The sequence below is a fragment of the Pleuronectes platessa genome, chromosome 20, assembly GCF_947347685.1.
Source record: "Pleuronectes platessa chromosome 20, fPlePla1.1, whole genome shotgun sequence".
Classification (NCBI taxonomy): Eukaryota; Metazoa; Chordata; class Actinopteri; order Pleuronectiformes; family Pleuronectidae; genus Pleuronectes; species Pleuronectes platessa.
Genome location: NC_070645.1, coordinates 18080891 through 18103982, shown reverse-complemented (window position 1 = coordinate 18103982; position 23092 = coordinate 18080891). Strand labels below are relative to the sequence as shown.

General features: G+C 43.0%; 3 protein-coding genes across 3 annotated transcripts; 2 read left to right on the top strand and 1 right to left on the bottom strand.

Moving 5' to 3' along the window:
- Window positions 1-2984: 2984 nt before the first annotated feature.
- On the bottom strand, window positions 2985-10710 carry prtfdc1a (phosphoribosyl transferase domain containing 1a). Its single transcript, XM_053412672.1, has 9 exons — window positions 10693-10710; window positions 10085-10191; window positions 9823-10006; window positions 8247-8312; window positions 5927-5944; window positions 5283-5365; window positions 4843-4889; window positions 4285-4361; window positions 2985-3147 (listed from the first exon to the last, which is right to left on the bottom strand). Exons 1-9 carry the CDS (start codon window positions 10708-10710, stop codon window positions 3100-3102), a joined length of 648 nt encoding a protein of 215 aa, XP_053268647.1. The 3' UTR covers window positions 2985-3099.
- Window positions 10711-14517: 3807 nt separating this feature from the next.
- Window positions 14518-16288, top strand: LOC128426216 (enkurin-like). The gene is made up of 5 exons (XM_053413080.1): window positions 14518-14744; window positions 15254-15396; window positions 15485-15690; window positions 15865-16011; window positions 16106-16288. Exons 1-5 carry the CDS (start codon window positions 14518-14520, stop codon window positions 16286-16288), a joined length of 906 nt encoding a protein of 301 aa, XP_053269055.1.
- Window positions 16289-17133: 845 nt separating this feature from the next.
- On the top strand, window positions 17134-21274 carry LOC128425696 (threonine synthase-like 1). The gene is made up of 2 exons (XM_053412428.1): window positions 17134-18545; window positions 18933-21274. Exons 1-2 carry the CDS (start codon window positions 17193-17195, stop codon window positions 19734-19736), a joined length of 2157 nt encoding a protein of 718 aa, XP_053268403.1. The 5' UTR covers window positions 17134-17192; the 3' UTR covers window positions 19737-21274.
- The last annotated feature ends 1818 nt before the right edge of the window (window positions 21275-23092 follow it).

The window sequence follows — 23092 nt, the reverse complement described above, 5'->3', positions numbered from 1 at the left end:
TTTGTATGAACATTGACTGATGATTCTTTTACACCAAATAAGTGAAATGATCGGCTCAAACATTGAGTCGATCTGATTCTCTCAGGGGAGAGAGATTACAATCTGTCTCGTGGCAGCAAAATGTTTGTCTGGATTAGGACGTCACATGAAGCCCAAGTTCAAAGCCCGGCAGCGTCAGGATTTGGACAGGTGGAAATGACTCCGCAGTACAGAATGCAAAGTGAGTGAAACCGGTTCCTTCGTCCACACAGACTAGACGACATCCATCACACGCCACCTATATACAGCTTTATTCATCAGGTTGTTCTTTAAGCCGTAGTTGAGCTTGAGAGTTTAAGAGGATGAGGATCACGACCCACTCCAGGTTGTGTAAGTGGACCTGGCACAGAGTTTGATGACTGGATGAAACCCAGCAGCAGTCAATCCATCAAACCCTCTGGCCAGCCGGTCTATAACTGGAACACAATGAACGCCAGAGAGGATGTTCTTTCTATTTGGGACCGAAGATGCGTCAGTGAAGCAGTTTTCATTCAGTTCCAAACTGGAAATGAAGTGGGATCTTTTTGTGACTGGTAGTTAAATTCAGATTAATATTCAGCAGAAGCACAAACACGAATAGTTTGACATTTTAGGGGAAATTTACACATTATCTTTATTGCTCATGCTTGTGTGTTAAATACAAAACTCCACCAATTGCAACCTACATCTTTCACACTAAACCTTTAAGACAATGAGAAAATGTCTGAATCTACAGGTGAAACAAGAAAACAGCTGGTTTTCTGTGGAGCCGGTGATGTGACATCTAATCCTATCGCCCCCGTCTCCAGCCACTGGCTTCATGTGTCAAACGCATGGATGTGTGGCCATTCAAATGTACAATTCCCGTTTTGTTCCCTTTGTGCTGGGCGCAGTTTACCTGCAGCCTACTTTCCTGGACTGGCCCCTTCCTCTGTTCCCTCGACGGAACACTACAAAGCCGCAGCATGTGAAACCCGCCAGGCTTTTTGTCCCATCTTGCTTTCAACAAACCCTGCCTCAAGGTGAAGGACAATGGCCCCCGGGTTCCCAGGGCCATGCGGGTGGCATTAGCGCTGGGATAAGTTAACCACTACTGCCAAGTGCTGATGTTTTATGATAAGGACACATGGGGCTGCAGCCGCAGGAACAACGGGGGTCTTTGTGGCTCCAGATCAACAGATAGCACACAACTAAAACGCTGTGTAAGTTGTTGAGCGTCTTTTTCGTCCTCCTTGTCTCATTGCTCTGCCCCTTAAGGGTCAAGGCCGAGCGATAAAACCCGACTGAGCGCAGGGTTCCTCTGGACGTGTTGGCGGAGGTGTTGTTTACCGCCACAGATGTGAAACCTGAGAGCGTTCTGAAAGCACAACATGGAAACGGAACGCTCCAAACCTCCCAGATCTCTCTTTTGTTTGCAGCCACTGGGATTGTCCACATAGCAACTCATTTACCAGGTCATTTCACTGGGAGAGGCCTTGCCGCCGGTGCTGGACCATTACCTTTCGGAACAAGCTTTCGGAAAAACATGCGGTAGCTATAGTTTCAGTTTTTGGAAATAAAAATGTCTGGAACAACCAAAATGATAATATATGATCATGTGGTTTTGACTTTTGAATCTGTGGACATTAGTTTACTTGGAGCGGTGACGAGTGCACAGGTTAAGTGCTCGACCCAGATCAAACCCTGATTACTTCACCATCTTTCCGTCGAGATGTTATATCCCATGATGATTACAAATCAGAATAATCATAATAACTCCTCCATGTGCTCATGGCTGCCCGTCATGTTACGTGTTTGGAGTTTCAGGTGGTTTAGAGTAAAGAGCGCGTAGCCACATGATAACACTCCCCGAGTGCACGCTGGGTGAAGTGAAGCTTGTTCGGCTCTGTTTGTCGACACGCACAATTGACTCTCTCAGTCACACGGATGATGGCAACAGAACACAGAAAATACCTCAGAGTGTGTGTGTGTTTCAAATGTGTATGTTTGTGCTCCAGTCTGCAGGTATTTTGATTTCTAGCCTTCACACTGCAGAACTCTCCCCCAGAGGTCAAGCACTAAGAGCTTAATTGTCGCAGTAAAAACCTTATGAAAACACAACAGGCCTTAATGTTTGTTTATGTACGAACCAGTGGAATAAAGACATTGTTTTCCTCAACGGTAATTGACGAATTTATGATGAAAGAACAATTAATTAACTTTTACATTTCAAAGGTTTTGCTGCCATTAAAGCTTCCCCCCTCCCAAGATTTCTTCAACATCTCTTAATAGACCATTCTCCATGTTTCCATATCAGACATGTGTAATTGCATTGTGGACATTACTGTTTCCAAACCAGGGGATCAAATTGAAACTTTCTGCCCTTAGTATGAATTTATAAAAACAGCTTTCTAGTGTCAAACTCTGCACATTTATCAACTCTGGTTATTTTCCAGAGATTTTCCGGAGGGCCTGTGTGTGAGAACAAGTTTGAGTCTGAATCAGTTGCTCCTGATATATTTCCAGAATTTTGTGTCACTTGTGGCAGCTCAGTAAATGTGGGTGAAAAAAATTATACTCAACATGTGGCATAAAATACACAAAGAGAGTTTTACTGACAAACTATGGGAGTTGAATTTGGTACACAAGCACTTACACATCACCAATTTTGGTTTTTAGCTTTAGGTGAATTGTTGTGTTATTGTTTCCCGTCTGCAGCAGAGCCCGGTTCAAGCTGGAAAACAAATGTCAGTGTGGAGACGCCGGTCGGCCTGGCTGCTGCGCCCACTGTGTGTTTTCCATGAGTCAGAGGTGGGCGGTGTCCGGGCACTGCCATGCCAGCGTCCATAAGCTCGCTCCATCTGTCACCAACGTCCTCTCCTGGTGGGCGGCGCTTCTTTCTCTCATTTATCCCAAAGGGTGGATGAGGCAACACAACACCACGTGGAACATATCGTTTTTTAATTTAAAAGCTATGTCATGACGTCATTTCACAAAGTTGGATGAGCTGCTTTGAGCAACTTTTTAAAATATACAAGTTACAAACAAATAGTTTTGTGCCGCTGTGTAAAAACTGGGCATAATTCGTGGTTTGAATTCCTCTCAAACTTTGTACTTCATCTTTCCGGTCTTGCTGATAACACAGATGTGCTGAAAAAGAAAGAGGTGGGAGAAAGAGGAATCATCTTGTGTTATTTCTTGTTAAATTAACAGTTTTAATCTTGTTCATGAATACTGAATCTGATGATGGCACAATGTGTGTTTAAGATCACCGCCCCGTATGGGACATTCCAGCATAATGTGCCATGTAGAGAGGATTGCAGTGATTTGAAGGTAATCTATAAAGATATGACACGTTCATAAATCTGACTTAGGGCGTCCCGGGGGTTCAACTCATATTTCTCCTGCAGGATAAGGACAGATAAGAGGGGGAAGCTTCAACTCTCCCTGATAATGAGATCCTAACCTCTGCATTCCACACGTCACCCTGTTTCAAACCTTCGTAATGAATACCGCCCCCCCTCAAACATGCACCGGACCCACACACACAATAATACAGTACATACGGTACGTGCAGCACCACACACACAACCAAAGCCAGGGGAGTCAGAGTGGGGTTAGTGTTTTATGTGAGTCAGAGGTAAATTTGAGGCCACGTCTTTGCAGAAATAAAAATGACGAAGCTCACATGGATTTGTTCTGACTAATTTCAGGAAATGAGAAATCTGGCGTGAAATAAACTGTCAGGGGGTCGGGGGGGCGACAAGGAAAACAGGAATGATTGCACTTCTGACCCGAGGAGTGTAGAAAGAGTAAGAGGGTTTAACGAGACCAGGGAAGTAGAAATAAATAAAATAGTTCTCCAAATGAAAAAGGATGGTTTCTCTGCACGAGGGTTAAAATGTAGAAATGACCAGGAAAAAGAATAGTGATCAGGAAAACGCAATATTGGACAAATTCAAGTTTCTTAAATTTGAATTCCGAGACTTCACAATCCAACAACTTGTTTAATTCGAAAACGAGTATATGATATTTTAGTTGTTTGTGAGCTGCCCAGCTATCAACCCAAAGTGACCATATTTGGAAGAGCTGGGGGTGGAGCCGTGCATACACTCAGGTATAAGTGAAATCTAAAGTCTCCTCACAAAGGGAGGATTCTCTGGGCAGCGGACGTCTCTTTGATTTGCAGCAGTTTCCTCTCCCATCCCTCCTCTTTCATCCCTTTCTCTCAGCTTCTCTAAAGGTCGTGTGCGGCGTGCGGCCGTGTCAGTCGGCCCACTCACTTACATTCAGGTCACGGAAGTATTCATTGTAGTCCAGGGCATAACCGACAACAAAGCGGTTGGGGATTTCAAATCCAACATCTATCAGAGCAAATGCAGACAGGAATGTTAATAAGTGAGCAGGATTATGCAAAAACTACAGGGCACATTACAAAAGAACTTGGGGGATAGATCCTGTATGGGTCAGGGAAGAAGCCAGTAACTTTTTGGTGAAGATCTGGATCACGGGGCAGATATAGGAATTTTATTTCACACCTATCTTTGGAGATAGTCCGTTTTCAATGTCTTTGTTGATTTATCAGAGAACAAATCATGGATCTTGATTAAAAAAATCTGGCATCTTTTGGGGCCCTGATAATTCTGTGAAATTTGGTGCAGATCCAAATGACCATTCCAAGATCTGTCCCCTTAATCGAATCCGCTCCAGTTGAGTAGTTTATGCATAATCCTGCTGGCAGTCGGACCAGTATACAGACTATGAGTCACACAAACAGACAGAAATGAAAATATAACTTTCATAGCAGACGAAACAAAGCAACAATCCTGTAGAAACCCTACTCACAGTCGGTCAGATGTTCAGCCATGTTGGGGACCCTCTTCACCAGCAAACTAAAACGCACGTTGCATTAAAAGTTAAAGCACAACAAAGTTTTATGATGAATAACTACTTATATCGAGTACTGTTCTTAACTATCATCACTTCAACAAACTCACACCCCAATACAAAAAGGAAACTTACATAGATGTTACACGCCAACACTCAAACAGCTTTACACAGAGTTTTAAAGAAAAGGAAATAACTTTCAACACAAGCCATCAGGGAGGAAAGATGTTTATCTCGTGTGTGTGATCTTCGGAACACAAAGGGAACTGCCCATGCACGGGAGATAGCGACTGTGGACGAGTGATATCTTCTTCTCCTGCTCGTCACACGCTCGGCATTTCCACTAGTGGCGGGAGGGGGGGGGGGACAAAACACATACGATCGAATGACAGGCTCACCCTGCGACCTTGACCATCTTGGGTTCAAAGGTCTCCACATGCTTCAGAAGGGCCTTCATGGTCTTTCCTGTGTCAACTATGGCCTGAGGGAAGGGAAGAGCAAAGGAAGGGAGGAGAGATGAGGACGGAGGGACAGGGGACATTTGAGGGCCGGATGCTTTCAGAGAGGGGAAAAGTGATAGAGAGACGTTTTGATCTTTTTCTCAAGTACTATTCCTATTTACTTTACTTTTATAGCATATATGTTGATTTTCTACACACAAAACAAGTTTCTCTCCCTTACAGAGATGAGTTTAAATTTAAGTGTAAATCAAAAGCAAAATAGACGTAAGCACTTTGTCTTCCTGATCAATAAAACACTGAAAGAAGTTTAAACTGAATTGTCAAAGGCGTCAAACAAGGTGGATTTTGAAATGTTTTAAACTAAGACTGTATATAAAGATGAATGACGCGTCTCCAGTTGTGACTTTTTAGTTTTATCCATATCCCATCTGCTAACATGGAGGAGACATGGTTCCATATACTGCAACCAGCCATCAGGGGACCATTCAGATGATTTGGCTTCACTTTCGGGAAACTGTTGTGTCGTCCATCTTTACTTAAAGTCTTTGAGAAGCTATAAGAAAAAAGTATCTGCCACTCACCTCAACAATCAGCACACACTTGGTAACATGCGAAAAGAAAAACAGACACACATTAGTACATCGGGACCTCTGAGTTTTAACAAGGTTCCAGTAAAGTCAAAATAAAGGCTGATTGTTTGTCCAAATTTTACATTTCTTAGAGACGGTATCTAAGGCAGCAATGTTAGCAGTATCTCAAACGCCTTTACAAAACCCCAGACTCATTCTGTCCTCCGCCATAATGGACAATCTGTGCCTAAAGTGAGTATAAAGTCACTTTGAGTGTCCGGGTGTTGCACACTTTCCCTCCAGGTTTCAAGTGACTCCTTGTTCCTTTTGGCCGAGTGCGAGCGGCTCTTTGTCTCGACCAGTGGAGAGTATCTATGGTTCGGGGGGAGCGACTGGAGAGAATGCAGGCGGCCGGCCAATGTTCCCGAGCTCCACCTGAACCCTGTTACATAACACTCGGAGAAAGGAGACGGGGACGTGTAAGACAAGATGGAAACTCAAACGTAACTAACCTGTCATGGTGCGTGCTTCAAAGTGTAAACACAACCTGGAGCCAGCTGGACCACAACTGTAACTTGGCAGATATTTGATTCTGCTCTGCCTCATTTCTTTGGGATTTTGCATTTTTAACTCTCTTGGGATTATTAGATTATGACCTTTGTGTCTTTTCTGTACCTCATCTTCAGAGAGTGTGTACTTCTGCCAAGGCAGTTACGAAACCACATTTAAATTCACAAATTCTTGTCTGATCTTTCTATCTATCTATCTCACTCTCTGTCTCTGTATATCTATTAGCTAGATAAATAGATAAATGACAAAAATGCATAGAAAAAAAACATCCTAGCATGCTAGCATTTGCTTATTAGGGCTATCTTTTACATCTTAGATAAATCACTCAAAAGCTAAAATGTTAACCTCTTTGTGGCGTCACATATAAAAGATGGGATACATCCTCTGGGTACCATGAATGCCTCAGCTATGTGTCGACGAGCTGTTGGTCAGACTGAGCTGAGCTAGCGTGGCTAACAATCGTTTAGAGTGAAATAATAAGACAGATGGTTTAGGAGCCAGTATTTTATCCACGTGCCAAAGCCTCTGATTACATCTTCAGGTCACACAGATGTTTGAGTTCGATTTTAAATCAAACTTCTCAGATTAGAACAATAAACCTCGGGCTTAAGCCACTGGAGCTGTTTGATTCAACTTGTGGAAACTACAGGAGCTCACGTCACCTTCAAGTTAACATTTACTGTTTCTTTGCCGTCGCTGCTTCTCGATTGTTGTGCTGCGCTCGTATGACTCAGCCTCATCAGGCCTCACAAAGCTCAGGTGACTAATAAAGAGTTCTGTGATATTATAAGGGACCAAGTGGGAGGTTCGTGTTCAATATTTCCATCAGAGTGAGGGATCGTGACGGGAGGGTCGACCTGAGTGACGCAGACGAACCGGAGTGATTCATGTTTTCTGTTCCAGCCTCAGCTTTTTTCCCTCCAACCGTTTCACTTAAGAGAATTCCACATTAGCCTGTTTTTAAAGCGAGTGCGTGTGGGCATTAAATCAACCGAGTAGGATGAAGTTCTTTAACTATCTCAGAGGAGGATGTAGTGAGGAGGGATGATTCCTCACGATGCCGGTGTCCTCCCCTCCGGAGGCGAGCAGGGATGAACAGTCAGTAAATCTGCCTCCTGGGAACATTTGTTTTCCTGATGTGTCTGATTCATGGCGACGCTAGCGAAGGGCAAACCACTTTAACAAAGTCACACTCCTGTGAGTCGCACACAGGGACAATGATTGGTCCTAAACTACTCTAAATGTTGAAATATAGGAATGTGTGTGTTGCTTTAAGGGCAAGTGTTGGGCTGTAAAAACCTATTCAAGAGAGTCAATATTCTTAGAGGAAAACTCAGATCAGGTCTATTCTGCTGGGCTCCTGAGAGGTCACAGGTCAAATACAGTCAGAACTCACAATCAAATACTCACTATTCAACCAAATACTCCTGTTGTGAGTATTTGGTTGCATTGTGAGTTTTTGGTCGTATTGTGGGGATTTGATTGTGTTGGGACATTTGTTTGTGTTGTGAGTATTTGATTGTTTTGTGGTATTTGGTTGAAAGTATTTGGTTGTGAGTATTGGTTTTGTTGTGAGTATTTGGTTGCGTTGAGAGTAGTAGGATGTGTTTTGAGTATTTGATTGAGAGTATTTGGTTGTGTTGTATAAGTTGTGTATATTCACATGGGTTTTCTGAAGTTGTGGAGCTTCGACCTCTCAGGATCACTGTAACATTCTTGGGTTAGGGCTGTGGTGACGTGTTTAACTGTAATTTACACACACCTTTCCACGCAGGAACGACAGATCTCTGCTTCCTATGATGTGCAGGTCCTCTGTGGATTGGTCATTCTGGGAAGAAGAAGAAGAAGAAGAAGAAGAAGAAGAAGAATGTCGTCTTTAGCAACAACAACATCATATAGAGATGTCGTAACTCTTTACTCCACGGTTGCTTTTCATCCAGTGTAATCGACAATATCAGTGTCTGCCAGGTTGCTGGTTGGGAAACGGAGGAACATATGTTTTCTTAAGGACAAACTGAATCCGACCGGAGTGTTTCTCAATAACTTGGCTTTACTTTGCATTAATGCAAGACAAATGCACAAAGGGACACTGGTTTTGCAACGACTGTGAATGTATAATGTGATGGAATTGTTGTGCAAGCGTAATATATAATAATAAAAACAATATTGCCGTTTTTATATGATTCAAAGTTTGTCGAATGCAGCAATCCCAAGAAAAATCTCTTCAGAAAATACATTTTCTATCCTTAAAATACACAACAACAGACACAAGAGAAACTGTGACAGGGACAAGTTCCCCGTCCTGGGGGCAGGTCACATGACTCCATCGGGACCCATGAGACCGACTGCATCATCACTAATTCTAGGTTTTATTATTTTTATGGGTGGTCATTCCATTCTTACATTTCTCAAATTAAATGTTTAGTGTTTTTATTCTTACGACTCTATTTTGAACACATTTTTATGCAATTCTTTTTTTAAACTCTCCATAATAAAATTCATGCTGTTCTTGCATTTATTTAAACTCAATTATAAAAAAAATTGAAATGGTGACTCTTCCCCTGAGCTGCATGAGCAGAGCAGGAATGTGACCACATGCAGAGAAATATAAATCAGATCCTGTTAAACGTGTCTCTGCCAAAATACACAATCTAACAAGTGTCGGTGCTGAAGAGTGATGCAGAGTGAGTCAACTCCTCAGTTTACACATTCCAGGTGTTAGACGGTGTCAGAAGCTGTTTTCTTGACCTGAGCTCGAAGTGTCCTTCCTGAGTGTGGTGTTTCCTGACTTAACATGAACAACAGTGACCTCTGGTGGCCAGGCCTAAAGTAACACACATCCCTGAGATACAGAAGAGATGCTCAAATTTACTTTGGTGCACAAATGCAGGACTGTAACTCCAGGATTATTTTGATTATTGATTAAGATGTAATTTATATGTTATTATATTATTTGTATATGAGAATGTATTCCAGCTCAGAAACTATCTTGAGTAACTAATCTATTTTTAAAGTTGTTGGTAAAGTGATATCGACTGGTCGTTACAACACTTTTATCATACACAGAAAAACAACTAAATAAATACTGTAATGTTTTAGGGGTTTATTATTTTTTAGGTTTATCAGACAGCAGAATAAAATAAATCTGTCATTTTTCTTTGTTGGTTTATTTATATCTCTTTTACAAGAAAGACCATTTTTCTTAATACTCTAATACTTGTTTTTGGGATTATTAAAGTCGTATCTTATATTATCTTATCTATAAGAAAACAAGATGCTTCCCTGCAGTGTTTGAGGATATGAGGGAGTTGTTTTCATGCATCATGCAGGTCTCCTACCAGGTAGCTCTTCAGACGAATAAACTCCACCCGGGTCTCCAGGTACTTGTTCGAGTTGCGGCCAAGAATTTTGAGGAACTCCACCAGATCGACACAGAACTTGTATCCTCCCTTCAGGACGCACAGCACCATTATGTTGCCGTCCCCGAAGTCGTCCTTGATGTAGTGGGCCAGACGCTCCACCCTGAGGGAGACGTCACATCAATGACCTGCAGGGGAAATGATGAAGAACTCTCCCTTTCCTTGGATGTGTGTCTTTTACCTGTTCATGATGACCCCGTGTGGGATGTAAATGCTCTCTATGTCCTCGTGGTAGTGCTGTGGGTAGGTGAACAGATCCAGACTGTGCCCGGCCCAGTCGTCTTTTATCTACATGTGAGGTCAGTGATGTTAAAACTTGTTATTTCACAGGGAAAAGACAAATACAATAAAGTTGTTTTTTAAACAAAGAAAGAGCTCAAGGATATCTCTGATCTTGAATTTCACAGGAAAAAAAGTTGTTAAAAACACTGGTAACACAAATAGGGTAATTCTCTTTTTCAAGTCAAAGGTATAGTTTTGGAAATGTAGTTTTAATACTTATAGATGAACCCTAATCTCCTAAAACCTTGAAAACATGCAAAGTAAATCGGCAACTTGTTGCTCTAGTTTGACTTAAATTGAATTAAGTCCATTACAGAATATTACAACACTTTCATTGTTAGTAAAAATAAGGATATGAGACAACAGCTAGTACGTTATCCTCTTATAAAAGCTACTTGTATAACAGCTGAAGAATTCTTGTAGATAAAAGAGCCACAAAATATAAAAACGCGAACATAAATGCTGAATTATATTTTTTGATGAATGTGGGCTTTGTGTTGAACGTACCACAATTCCTCTTTCCATTCCTGCAGCTGCGTTGACACAGGGAAAGCAAAGGAAGTTGAGCTGGGTTTGGGATTATTCAGGTTGTGGTGACCGTCAGTAGAATACACAAAACAACCTGGACCTAAAGTTGAGGCTCTTCCATTTACTCCTGTGCAAGAAAAAGGGCAGAACAAGAAGTAAGACGACATTGGGTCAAGGCTTCATATTCCCTCAGAGAGGAGCATATCCTGGAGCTCAGGAACACAAATGATTCTCTAGAAATCTCAAGATACAACAACTTGCTGCCCGACATTTCTACTGTGAGAACCAAAACGTGTCTTACCGTTTTGTTTTCCTCCTGTTAAGTGACCATCCACAACAGAGGGGGAGAAAAAGAAGCTGAAAAGTTGGGAGGAGAAGTGCAGGGCAGCCACATGGGCCCTGATCACACTGGAGTAGTGAGAAGGACAGCTCTGTTTGAGTGGTGCAGAATTACAAGGATAATCAGATTCATGTGATGCTGGCATGTGGCTGCATCACAAGCCAGCGGGGGAGGACGAAACTAATCGATGACAAATACTTGGCTCCTTGAAAAGTTGGTGGCAGAAAACAAATTTGGTTGTTTTGATTTTCATCCAGACAATATTAAATTTATCAAAACAGTTTGGACAACATGTCTTATTTGAACATTTATTTTTTCCTAGCTTTTCTTTACACCTCGGACTGTGGGAGGAAACTGGAGTTTCAAACTAAGACCGAGCGGTCGGGGATGTACAGTGCCTTGCATAAGTATTCACCCCCCTTGGACTTTTTCCCATTATGTACTGTTACTAACTGGAATTCAAATAGACTTAAATAAACTTTTTCCCGTTTGATCAGCAAAACATGCATAGTACTTTGGAGGTGCAAAATAAATTTTATTGTGACACAAACAATAATGAGAACAAAAAAGTTGACATCTGTTGGGTGCATAAGTATTCACCCCCCTGTGTCAATACTTGGTAGAACCCCATTTCGCTGCAATTACAGCTGCAAGTCTTTTGGGGTATGTCTCTACCAGCTTTGCACATCTAGAGATGGAAAGGTTTGTCCATTCTTCTTGGCAAAAAAAATGAAGCTCAGTCAGATTGGATGGAGACCGTCTGTGAACCACAATCTTCAAGTCTTGCCATAGATTCTCTATTGGATTGAGGTCTGGGCTTTGACTGGGCCATTTTAAGACATTAACATTCTTTAATCCAAACCATTCCTTTGTAGCTCTGGCTGTATGTTTAGGGTCATTGTCCTGCTGGAAGATGAACCTCCGCTCCAGTCTCAAGTCTTTTGCAGACTGCATCAGATTTTCTTCAAGGATTTCCCTGTATTTGGCTCCATCCATCTTTCCCTCTATTCTGAGCAGTTTCCCTGTACCTGCTGAAGAGAAGCATCCCCACAGCATGATGCTACCACCACCATGTTTCACTGTTGGGATGGTGTGCTCAGGGTGATGGGCAGTGTTGGGTTTTCGCCACACATAGCGTTTTGCATTGAGGCCAAAAAGTTCAATTTTGGTCTCATCTGACCAGAGCACCTTCTTCCACATGTTTGCTGTGTCTCCCACATGGCTTCTGGCAAACTCCAAACGGGATTTTTTATGGATCCCTTTCAACAATGGCTTTCTTCTTGCCACTCTTCCATAAAGGCCAGATTTGTGGAGTAGACGACTAATAGTTGTCCTGTGGACAGATTCTCCCACCTCAGCTGTGGATCTCTGCAACTCCTCCAGAGTAACCATGGGCCTCCTGGTTGCTTCTCTGATTAATTTTCTCCTTGTCCGACTCTTCAGTTTGGGTGGACGGCCTCCTCTTGGTAGGTTTGCGGTTGTGCCATATTCTTTCCATTTTCTTATGATGGATTTTATGGTGCTCAGAGAGATGTTCAAAGCTCTGGATATTTTTTTATAACCTAACCCTGCTCCATATTTCTCCACAACTTTATCCCTGACCTGTTTGGTGAGCTCCTTGGTCTTCATGATGCTGTTTGTTCAGTAATGATCTCCAACAAACTCTGAGTCCGTCACAGAACAGGTGTATTTATACTGAGATTAAATTGCAGACAGGTGGACCCTATTTACTAATTATGTGACTTGCAAATGTGACTTGTGAATGCAATTGGTCGCACCAGATCTTTGTTAGGGGTTTCACAGTAAAGGGGGTGAATACATATGCACTCAACACTTTTCAGATTTTTATTTGTAAATAATTGTGAAATCCATGTAATATTTCCCCCCACTTCCAAATGATGCACTATTTTGTGTTGGTCCATTACATAAACTCACGATGAAATAAATTTTAATCTGTGGTTATACCATGACAAAATGTAGAAAAGTCCAAAGGGGGTGAATACTTATGCAAGGCACTGTAGATGGTTTGAATTTCTCACAGAGGTCCATGTCTTCCTCCGGCGGTTTCAGGCGTTAATTGTGGGTTTTCGTTTAATTGATTTTGTTGTGTCTTCTTCAGGCCCACCATAGTGGACTCACAATAAACTCAGCTTAATAATGCGTGTGTCAGGGATCAAGGTTTTTATTTTCATTCACATCTGTGCAGTGAATATTCTCTAATACTCTTTAAACACATGCACAAATAACAGTCAGTCATGAGAGAAGGACAAGGAACATTGTACTCTCAACTACTGGGATTCAAGAAGTATTTTCCAAAAACTTTAAAAGATATACATTTATGCTGTGCTCCTTTTGTTACATTTTGATGTTAATAAACAACATGGCAGCAAAGAAGTCATCCGTATTACTGCTTTGTATTTGTATCCGTGGATCTGGGTGGTGAGCTGCTGCACCTCAGATTAATATAGTTATTTGAATATCTCTGAGGTCCGTCGAAGCCCTTTGCGTATGTTTTGGTAATTTCAACAACAAACAAAATAAGAAGATCTCTACAATTAAATGCATGCTGTTCTTCTAGCTGCACGTGAAAGCTAATTCTAAAAAAGAAGAAGTGGTGAATCCCGAGCTGCCGGAGGAGACCAGGAATGTGACCACATGCAGAGAAATATAAATCAGATCCTTTTGGATTTTTCTATGCCAAAATACACCGTCTATGAAGATACTGTTATTGAAGAGTCGTGCAAAAAACCTGAATTCAATTCCTCCCTTTATTCGTTCCAGGTGTTAGCCAGTGCCATAACTGATTTATATTTTAAATTAGGAGCCTGGTGTTTTCATGACCTGAGCTCTGAGGTCAATCCACCTTGAGGTGTCCTACACCATCGACTGTATATCCAAAATAAGTGATGACACGTCTCCACTTGTTCTCAACATCCAGATACGAAACCACAATATCCCAGATTCGAAAGCTGCCATTTGGTGCATTTGAAACCAGAGGCTGTTCTTCATCGATAAGGAAGTGGCGCTGGGACATCGAGGGCACGCTGAAACACATGCTCGACCAATCGTGAGTCAGTGATGCGTCAAATGTAAAGCTACGTTAACAGGAAGTGATGATGTTAGCAGGCGACAAGTAACTTTCATGCAGCCTTCATATTGGCTACTTGTCATCTTAAAAAAATCCTAAGAATCAATTTATTGCCTGTGATCTTCTTCTTCTTTGTTCGGTTAATATGCGGTGCCCTAGGTACAATCCAATTGCCTTTGATGTGACTCTAACATCCTCATACATAACATAGGAGGATTTGCCCCTGCTCCCTTGGATTGCATGCATCCTTACATAAAAAGTAAATTCTACTCTGTTCCTTGCTGCGGGAACAAAAACAACAGCTGGAAAATTTCAATTTCAAAAAGTCGGTCAATTCCATTCAACACTTCGAAAGCCACCGCGTCCTGAAGTCAACATGTCTAAGGACAACAAGCCTGAAACCGCCATGGCTAAAAAAAAGATTCCAACTGTTGTGTATAAACGCAAGGCGTCAACAGGCAATCACTATGCTATGGACTTGCCTCTACACCACTGTAATATCCTCAAAATGAGGGAACCCAAGTTACCCACTGTGCATCCAGAGTCTATCTACAACCACTTACCAAAGCCAGTGGTTGATGATATTACAGAAAAACCGAAGAGGTATGTCTAGTTAGACCACAAGTAGTGCACTGTAAAATAGTCCAACTTATGGTGGAAGACGTTGCGTTAATTAATCAACATTACTGTTTTATTTCATTCATTAACATCTGAAATGATTTATACAAATTAATCAGAATCAGAATCAGAAAGTATTTATTACCAAGTAGGTTTACACCTACAAGGAATTTGCTCTGGTTATTGGTGCATACAATGAACATAGAAACATAAAAACATAAAAACACAATAAATACAACACACATAAGAAAAGCAATAAAAAGAAACAATATATATTTACTCACTTATTACTTCTTATTTACTCCCTTTTTCTAATATTTATACAAAGTAACATTTATTTAGACATAAACATATCTAAATAAAATAGATATAATAGATAAAAGATATAAAAAGTGAAGTAAAAAGTGAAATGCAAGATGCAAGACAGTGAACAGTGTCAGATTGCAATATAAATCTTTTTAATAAATTGATCATCGTCCTCTGCTCCCTTTAAGATATGTCTCCAAGTTTCGCCCAACAGTCCTCAAAGAGAACAAAGCCAACAAGATGGCAATGCGAACGATGGGACCAGTAAAAGTGGAGGTGCCCCATGTCAAATTCCTCAGGAAGCCCACAAATACTCCCCAAACACACAAGAGTGAGTTTTCCTGCCGATGACACGGGTGCATATTTGAGCAGCGATTGGATATTGTAATCATCTGAATTTCTCCTTCATATCTTCTCAGAGGTTCCTCAGGTCTCCAGAGTGAAGAAACCAGGCGTTCCCCTGCAAGCAGAGCGCACGCCTAGAGAAGCGAGACCAAAGAGGGACTTTTTAAAAACGAGGGACAGTCTGAACACGGTGAAGCCTGAGCCAGCCTATGTGGACATCAAGGGACACAGGGAGATACTTAAAACGTCTGGGTTTGTCCCCGTCTACAGCAGTAAAAAGGTATTCCCCCACACAAAAGAAAAGTTGGTCTAGACTGTAATTCCAACCGATATTATATACGTAGTTTCGTACAAAAACCTAAAGTAAATTCCTCTCTATTGACGAGATTTGATGATTGTGATTTCAATTTCTCCGCAGTGCATTTTAATGACATTTGCTGTTTTCTATCTGCAGGAGTATGGGAAAGTTCCTAAGTACTTACTGAAGCGCTACAAGGAAAATCTGCTGAAGGCTGAGGAGCAGCATTCCCTGTTGAAAGAAAGGATCGATAAGGAGACCAGGAAGCAGATGTCAGACGCAGAGAGAAAGTCCATCCTGCAGGTATTTGAACACTTTGACGATACAACTTATGTGTTATCAATTTGAGTCAGTTGTCCCACTGACTGGTGTCCCTCTCTGGTGTCCCTCTCTCCAGGGCCTGAGGAAGATCTGGAATAAGGCGAACACGGATTATCAGTTGTTGCCGCTCGTCATGGTCACCCATTCAATGCTTGCCAGGAAAGAGCGACTGGAGGAAGAGATGACCCATCTGGAGACAGCCATCGCCATGTTCCAGGATCAATCCAATCCAGTCTTCCTCCCACATGATGATGATTGACATTGACAAGTTCCCTTACTTGATCTGGGGCAGCATGGTGGAGTTAATTGGAGAATTTACTTTTTAATTTTTCCCCTCATTTGCTCCGTCTCACTCATGGCAGATATCACATGGACTTATTCATAAAAACAAGTTTATGAATAAACTGTATAACTCTTTTTTCTATGAATGAATTGATATAATTTATAAAACTATAGTAGCCATGTATGTATCATTGAATGACATATTGTGATCTTCTGAATCACGATAATCCAGATGAAAATGTTCACGATATTTTTTGAATTTTCAAGGAAAAGACGAAATCCACTTTTATACATTTTAGGACATTTTGTGTCTAATAATGGAAAATTATCTTTCTTGAAAGCGTAGCCCCAATGAAGATGGTATTCAGCCATCGAAGAAATATATTGATAATGTCGGAAATCAATGAACTTACATTGTCAACAAGGTAAAACATATGAGAGACAAAGATTTTGATCGTCATCAATTTCAAGTCACATCCAGCTTTTTATATCCATCCAAAATTTGTCGAAGAATGAATGAAGTATATAAGACCGATTTACGAGGTTCTGATGCGCACTTGAATGCACCACAGCATCAGTGCTACTTGTAGGTTTCGCGAAAGAAAAATATTTATACTTGTTATTATTTCAATATTAAAGCCTTAAATGTAGCATCTGATCCACAGACAGTTAATAAAGACTTTATAAAAGATATATATGACGTTTTTACAGCAAAGACCAGCGCTCACAGTCCGTTTATTGGGAGGAATATACGTTTTGTCCCATCTGGCTGACCGTAGTTGTTTTGGATGTGACGTTGCAGTGAAACACGTGTTATCGGAAGTTCCTGCACTTCTCGGGTTTGTTTTTGTCTTCTTCTCTGGGGGGCATGTGACTCCACGATGGCTTCACTGAGCACCCGTCTGCTGGTGCTACGAGCTGCCAGCCTCCACCGGAGCCCCGTCCACAGATGGTTCTCCACGAGGGTCGGTCCTCCGGGGCGCAGGAACGTCCTTCTCATGGGTGCCCCCGGGGCAGGGAAGACCTCGGTGGGGAGGACCGTGGCCCGCACGCTGGGGCTCCCTGTCATCGATGTGGATGACGACGTCTTGGAGACCACGTGGAAGATGCCCGTGGCTGCAAAGCTGGCGGCAGTGGGGGGGCAGCGGTTCCTGGAGGAGGAAGGTCAGGCCCTGTGCGGCTTGTCCGCCTCCGGGTGTGTCGTGTCCCTCACGGGCTCGAACCCACTCCACGCTGAGGCGATGCAGCACGTGAGGCAGAGCGGCGTGGTCGTGTACCTGGACGTGGACCTCGAGGACATCATGCGGAGACTCACCTGGATGAAGGTGGACAGGATAGTGGGTCAGGAGGCGGGGGCGTCCCTCTGGGACATTCTGCTCTACAGGAAGCAGTTCTATGAGAAGTGGCTGGACGTGCGCGTGCTGTGTGGGACAGGGGACACGGTGGAGGACGTGGCCGGGAAGGTGCTGAAGGCTGTGGAGAGATATGAAGGTCACGCTGCAGACACCTACGTGTCCACCAGGGGGGGCAGCGGGGGGTCCACCCACTTCAGTGATGTGGTTGTAGAGGGACTGGCCACAGATGGAGGCCTCTACGTTCCCAGAAGGGGAATCCCACAGCTCGATGCTGGAGAGTGGCGGAGACTGGTGGACATGTCCTACCCAGAGAGAGCACTGGTTTTACTTGAGAAGTGCATCCACCCACTGGACGTCAGCGCTTCGGACCTCAGGACGATGGTGTTCGAGGCCTATGGGTCCAACTTCTCCAGTGAGGAGGTGGCACCCGTCAAACATCTCCACCACAACCAGTACGTCCAGGAGCTTTTCCACGGCCCCACGGCTTCCTTCAAAGACCTCGCCTTGCAGCTGATGCCCCAGCTCTTCGCCTACTGCCTCCCTGCCATGTGCAACTACCTCATCCTGGTGGCCACGTCCGGAGACACCGGGAGTGCAGTGCTCAGCGGCTTCAGGAGCCTCGCCGGGGCCGACCGACAGAAGACCGGCGTGCTGGTGTTCTTCCCGGAGGAAGGAGTCAGTGAGATCCAGAAGCTGCAGATGATGAGCTACAGGGAGGGCAACGCCAGGGCCGTCAGCGTCCTGGCCGACTTCGACTTCTGTCAGAGGAGCATCAAGAGGATGTTTGGAGAGAGCGGGCTGACGGGGCACCTCGCCGTGGAGTACGGGACCGTCCTCAGCACCGCCAACTCCATCAACTGGGCCCGGCTGCTGCCACAGGTCGGGGGACACTTTCATTCGAGGGCTAAACAAGTGTCAGAAGTGACTTTAACAAGGGCTGAATCCCATTAGGACCTTGAAACTGGTTGAATCAGCTGATTGGGTCACTCGGTTAATGTCAGAAAGTAGCAAAAAAGCACACTGTGGTTTACAATAGTCAAAAAACACATAAATAATTAATTTACAATGTTAAACAAACAGGTAAATACATTTGTGTTTATGTCCTCAACAGTTTTAGGGAAGATGTCATATTTATTTTTTTAGTTAAGGTAAAATATAATGAGGCAATCATTTACCTTCAGTAGCATCAGGTAAATAAATGAAGACAATAAAAAGGAAATAGGATCTACACTGTTTTCATACTGACTAACTCTGCTCCTCTTGCAGCTGGTGTACCATTCCTCAGCCTATCTGGATCTGTGCCGGGCCGGTGTCATCACGTTCGGGGAGCCCGTTGATGTTTGCATCCCGACCGGCAACTTTGGCAACGCCATGTCAGCTCTGTACGCCAAGCGCATGGGCGTCCCGATAAGAAAAGTCATCTGTGCATCCAACCACAACCGCATCGTCACGGACTTTATCACCACGGGCCAGTATGACCTCCGGGGGCGGCCGCTGATGCTCTCCCACTCCCCGGCTATAGATATCCTGAAATCCTCCAACCTGGAGAGGTTTATCTACCACGTGTCAGACGGGGACAGTGGACTCGTCAAGGACCTGTTCACACGCCTGGACGGGCAGCAGCACTTCCAGGTTCCTGAGCCTCTTCTTGGCAGGATACAGCAGGAGGTGCTGGCTGGCTGGTGCTCTGAGGAGGACTGCCTGGCCGCCATCCAGAGGGTTCACACACAGACGGGCTACGTCCTGGACCCACACACCGCCGTGGCTAAAGTGGTGGCAGACAGGCTGCAGGACGGCTCGTGCCCCGTGGTGCTTTCTTCCACCGCGCACTACGGGAAGTTTGCTCCCGCTGTGTTCAAAGCTTTACGAATCCCAAATATTCCAGAGGATCCCGTGGAGCAGCTGAAGAAGCTCGGCTCGACCGCGTCCAGACCTGAAATGCACGGGGAGATGATGAAATGCCTGAAGGAACGCAGCAGGGGGGGGCACACTGTTTGTCAGGCGGAGTACGGTGTGCTGGTGGAGGAGGTGGAGAACATGATACACGACTCCTTCCTCAAAGTTATGTAGGTTTATTTGACCTCCTCCAAGGAAATCACGTTTTCACAATCATGTTTGTTAGTTTTTCCATAGGATTATGATAAATTTACTTAAGAAAAAATTACCTGAAACGTCCGGAGAGATCTCGTAAAATAAGAAAAAACTATTCGGTAGGTTCAGGGGACTGATATTTATGAGTGTGTTTAATTTGGTGCAGCTTGATTGAATGTGAGGCCAATGTGGGGCCTTAGCTTAGCGAAGGTCAAACATAAGCATAAAAGCAAGCTTACTAACAAAATATATACATTTCTTATATAAATGTATAATAAAACAGAAAGAATAAAGAAAGAAATACCAGATACAAACAGGTATGATGATAATTTGATTTGACAAACATCATCAAAAGGCTAAATCCTGCTCCAGCCTGCCTCATTTCATTCTGCTGTCACAGATCTCTAATGTGGTTTCAAGCTGGATTGAAAGCCTATTGATTACACATCTCTAAACATCATTATCTAGGATCCTGGCCCACTAGAGGGGGGTGTCTGCTTAGCCACTGCTCTGTGGGAACACTGGTGTCTTCTGCAGAATCCATTTGCCTAAACATTATTTGAGGGGGGGATTCCTGGCTAAGTTAGAAATCATTAAATACATTTTAAATCAAAATCTACTGAGATTAACCTTAAGGGTTGATCGTGTCATTGTGTAGTTTAATTTGATCTAACTCTCCTGTGTCACATATTTTACAGTTATAAGTACTGATAGGAAAATTACATACAAACACGTTTCTATTTATCAAAATGTGCCAATTATTATTTTTATTATTAAAAATGAAAAACTTTAGGTAAACCATAGAAAACTGTGAAAAAAAATTGGAAACAATTAAAAAAACAAGATATAGATCAGAGGTAGGATAAAGCGCATGTATAAAATGTGAATTTTATAAGACATTTATTAAACCTCTCAGAGTAGAGGGGGTGAAAAACCTTTGGTATATGACTCTTTCAAAATAAGACAATTCTCTTTTTATTCTTTGGATAAATACAGAATAAAATCAGTAGTTTGACATTTCAGGAAAAACTTGAGTTTCTCACTGTGAGTGAGACGAGAGAATTTATACCACCACCAGTCTTTATGTTAAATATTAAGCTCGACAGAAACTGCTGTGCTGCCAGAAATATCCAACCAGTGTAAATGACAGTGTTAGGATTTTGTCTTTTCATTGATTCCTCTGATTCATGTCATTTTAATGTCCCTGTGTCCTGGACTGAAGCTTCATTGCAGATGACGCTGGATGTAATTTAAATGCATGTTATTGGGAAACACTCTGCAGAGGAAGTGGCTGAAATTACAGCCTGTGTTTCCTCCTGACCTCATCAACCAGGAAGGGCAGCGTGACCCCAGAAACACCCGAGACTGGAAACTGATAGATTTCAGATGACACTCACACGAGGAACCATGCGTCTGCTGTTTCATCTGCAAGGACATGAACCTTCATATGGACACAGAAACAGATTCTATATTTTCTCAATGCTTTATAATACAAATATATATTTTACTGATGTGAAGAGCGTCTCTGTGGTGTCATTTTCTTCATATCTACAGACAGAAAATGAAATTTGTAGTATACACATACTTTATATGACGTATGGCAAACCCCTGAATCATCTGAAACACTTCTTCTCTGGACATCTCACAACAGGAGGGTCCAGAAATGAATCCTGTCTCTGTCAGTGGAGTCATTTAAATCCAGGTGCTGATTCAGCAGCGGCGGGAAGATAAGTTCCATAGATCTCCAGGATTGCTTATGAGTGCAGTTGTGAAAACGGATGGAGAGTCAGGGCAGATTTGACAAAGCACTTTGCCGGCATGCCCTCTGATCTGGATCTGCGTCGCTCTCTGAGCCTCGGACAAAACCCAAGAGGGGAAAGTGTCTCTATCTTCACGTTCTACACTCGTGGGCTTTACTATGCTCCAGTGACGCTCTTCTGGGATTGACAGCTGAGATTTAGTCGCTGTTGGTCGAGCATGTGTTTATTTATATACAGTCCATGATTCTGACAGGTTGCAAGATTACTCCCAAAATGGTATTTTTAGAATGTCAATCATTAATATTTGGACCAAAAACACATAGAAGACGATCAAAGGGCCAAACAAAGGATTATTTTTAGAAGTATTTGTGAGACTGTGGTTGTTTTGACCTGCTGGTGTTTGTGTGAGAACGATGTGGAAACAGTCTCCATCAGCGATCCATCGTCTCCTGACAGAATCAAAGAGCTCAGCTCCGGGCCTGTGGCAAACAGATAGAGAGAGAGAGAAAGGTGCCGAGGGACATCAAGATAAATTGTGACTTTTACAATCACACGTCTCACCTTGCTTTAAATCATTTGTGCACTTTTTCTCACACGCCGACGGGATGACCGATCACCTTTTCTGCTATGCATGAATATATTACATAGTACATGGTCACATGTCGGAGGTTTCTACGAAGCAACTCTGTGCTTGTTCTCTCCTTCTCTACCCCCCCTCCCCCCTCTGTGTGTGGGGTTTGCCTCTCTGTGAGCGTCGGCCTTATTAATCAAGCTGCTTGGCAGGTGAATGTGAGGAACCGGTGGGTAAGTGTCTGAAGATGGAAGAGGCTTGTGTTGAGGTGCATGTTTGTGTGTGTGCGTGTGTGTGTGAGGAAGAGAGAGAGAGAGAGATCCAGCTGTTGCGTGGCACCACGGCTGGGTGAGCAGGGATAATTGCAGGTACCAGGCTGTTCCCACCTCTTTAATGTGAACCTGTGGCATAATGGAAACTGCTCTATAACACAGGAGGGAACTGGAGAAGTGAGAGGAGGAGATTAACGCATCAGAGGAGTTTGGAGAGAAGATCCAGTGAACTGGGTTGATTTGAGCTTCTGCTCACAAGAACACAGACTCTAGAGTTCGGTTGGAAAACCTAAAGGAAGCAGAAAGCCCCCCTCCTCCAAGTAAGAGACGACCAATGGAGAACCCATATTTTGGCCCTTATCTCATTCTCTCAGGCACAACCCAGATCACATGACCACAGATGATTGATGGAACATAAATCAATAAATCGAAAGCTTTGCCTTTTGGCTCAACTCCCACTCTGGAAGCATTTAGAAGTTTCACTGGTGGAACCGTGAATTGTTTGAAAATAGATAGAATAGATAGAAAGGACAAGATCTCAGTGCTGTAACGTTAGATTTAATATAAAGACACATATTATACCATCCTGTGCTGATATGACAGATCCATCCCTTTATTGAAGTTACATTGAACCGTGTATAAAACCTGCAGTGACATTTATTGCATTTGTAAACTGTAATTCACTGGTTTCAGTATAATTTGACTTTTCCTTGATGATTCAAACAAATGCTA

Excerpts from the sequence above, each read along its gene's own strand:
- LOC128425696 (XM_053412428.1), top strand. The coding sequence starts at position 17,193 with ATGGCTTCACTGAGCACCCGTCTGCTGGTGCTACGAGCTGCCAGCCTC. Across the intron at positions 18,546-18,932 it reads GGGCCCGGCTGCTGCCACAG|CTGGTGTACCATTCCTCAGC; the intron begins GTCGGGGGACAC and ends CTCCTCTTGCAG.
- LOC128426216 (XM_053413080.1), top strand. The coding sequence starts at position 14,518 with ATGTCTAAGGACAACAAGCCTGAAACCGCCATGGCTAAAAAAAAGATT. Across the intron at positions 15,397-15,484 it reads TACTCCCCAAACACACAAGA|AGGTTCCTCAGGTCTCCAGA; the intron begins GTGAGTTTTCCT and ends ATATCTTCTCAG. Across the intron at positions 16,012-16,105 it reads AGAGAAAGTCCATCCTGCAG|GGCCTGAGGAAGATCTGGAA; the intron begins GTATTTGAACAC and ends CCCTCTCTCCAG.
- prtfdc1a (XM_053412672.1), bottom strand. Across the intron at positions 4,890-5,282 it reads AAGATGGTCAAGGTCGCAGG|TTTGCTGGTGAAGAGGGTCC; the intron begins GTGAGCCTGTCA and ends CGTGCGTTTTAG. Across the intron at positions 3,148-4,284 it reads AATACTTCCGTGACCTGAAT|CACATCTGTGTTATCAGCAA; the intron begins GTAAGTGAGTGG and ends TTTCTTTTTCAG.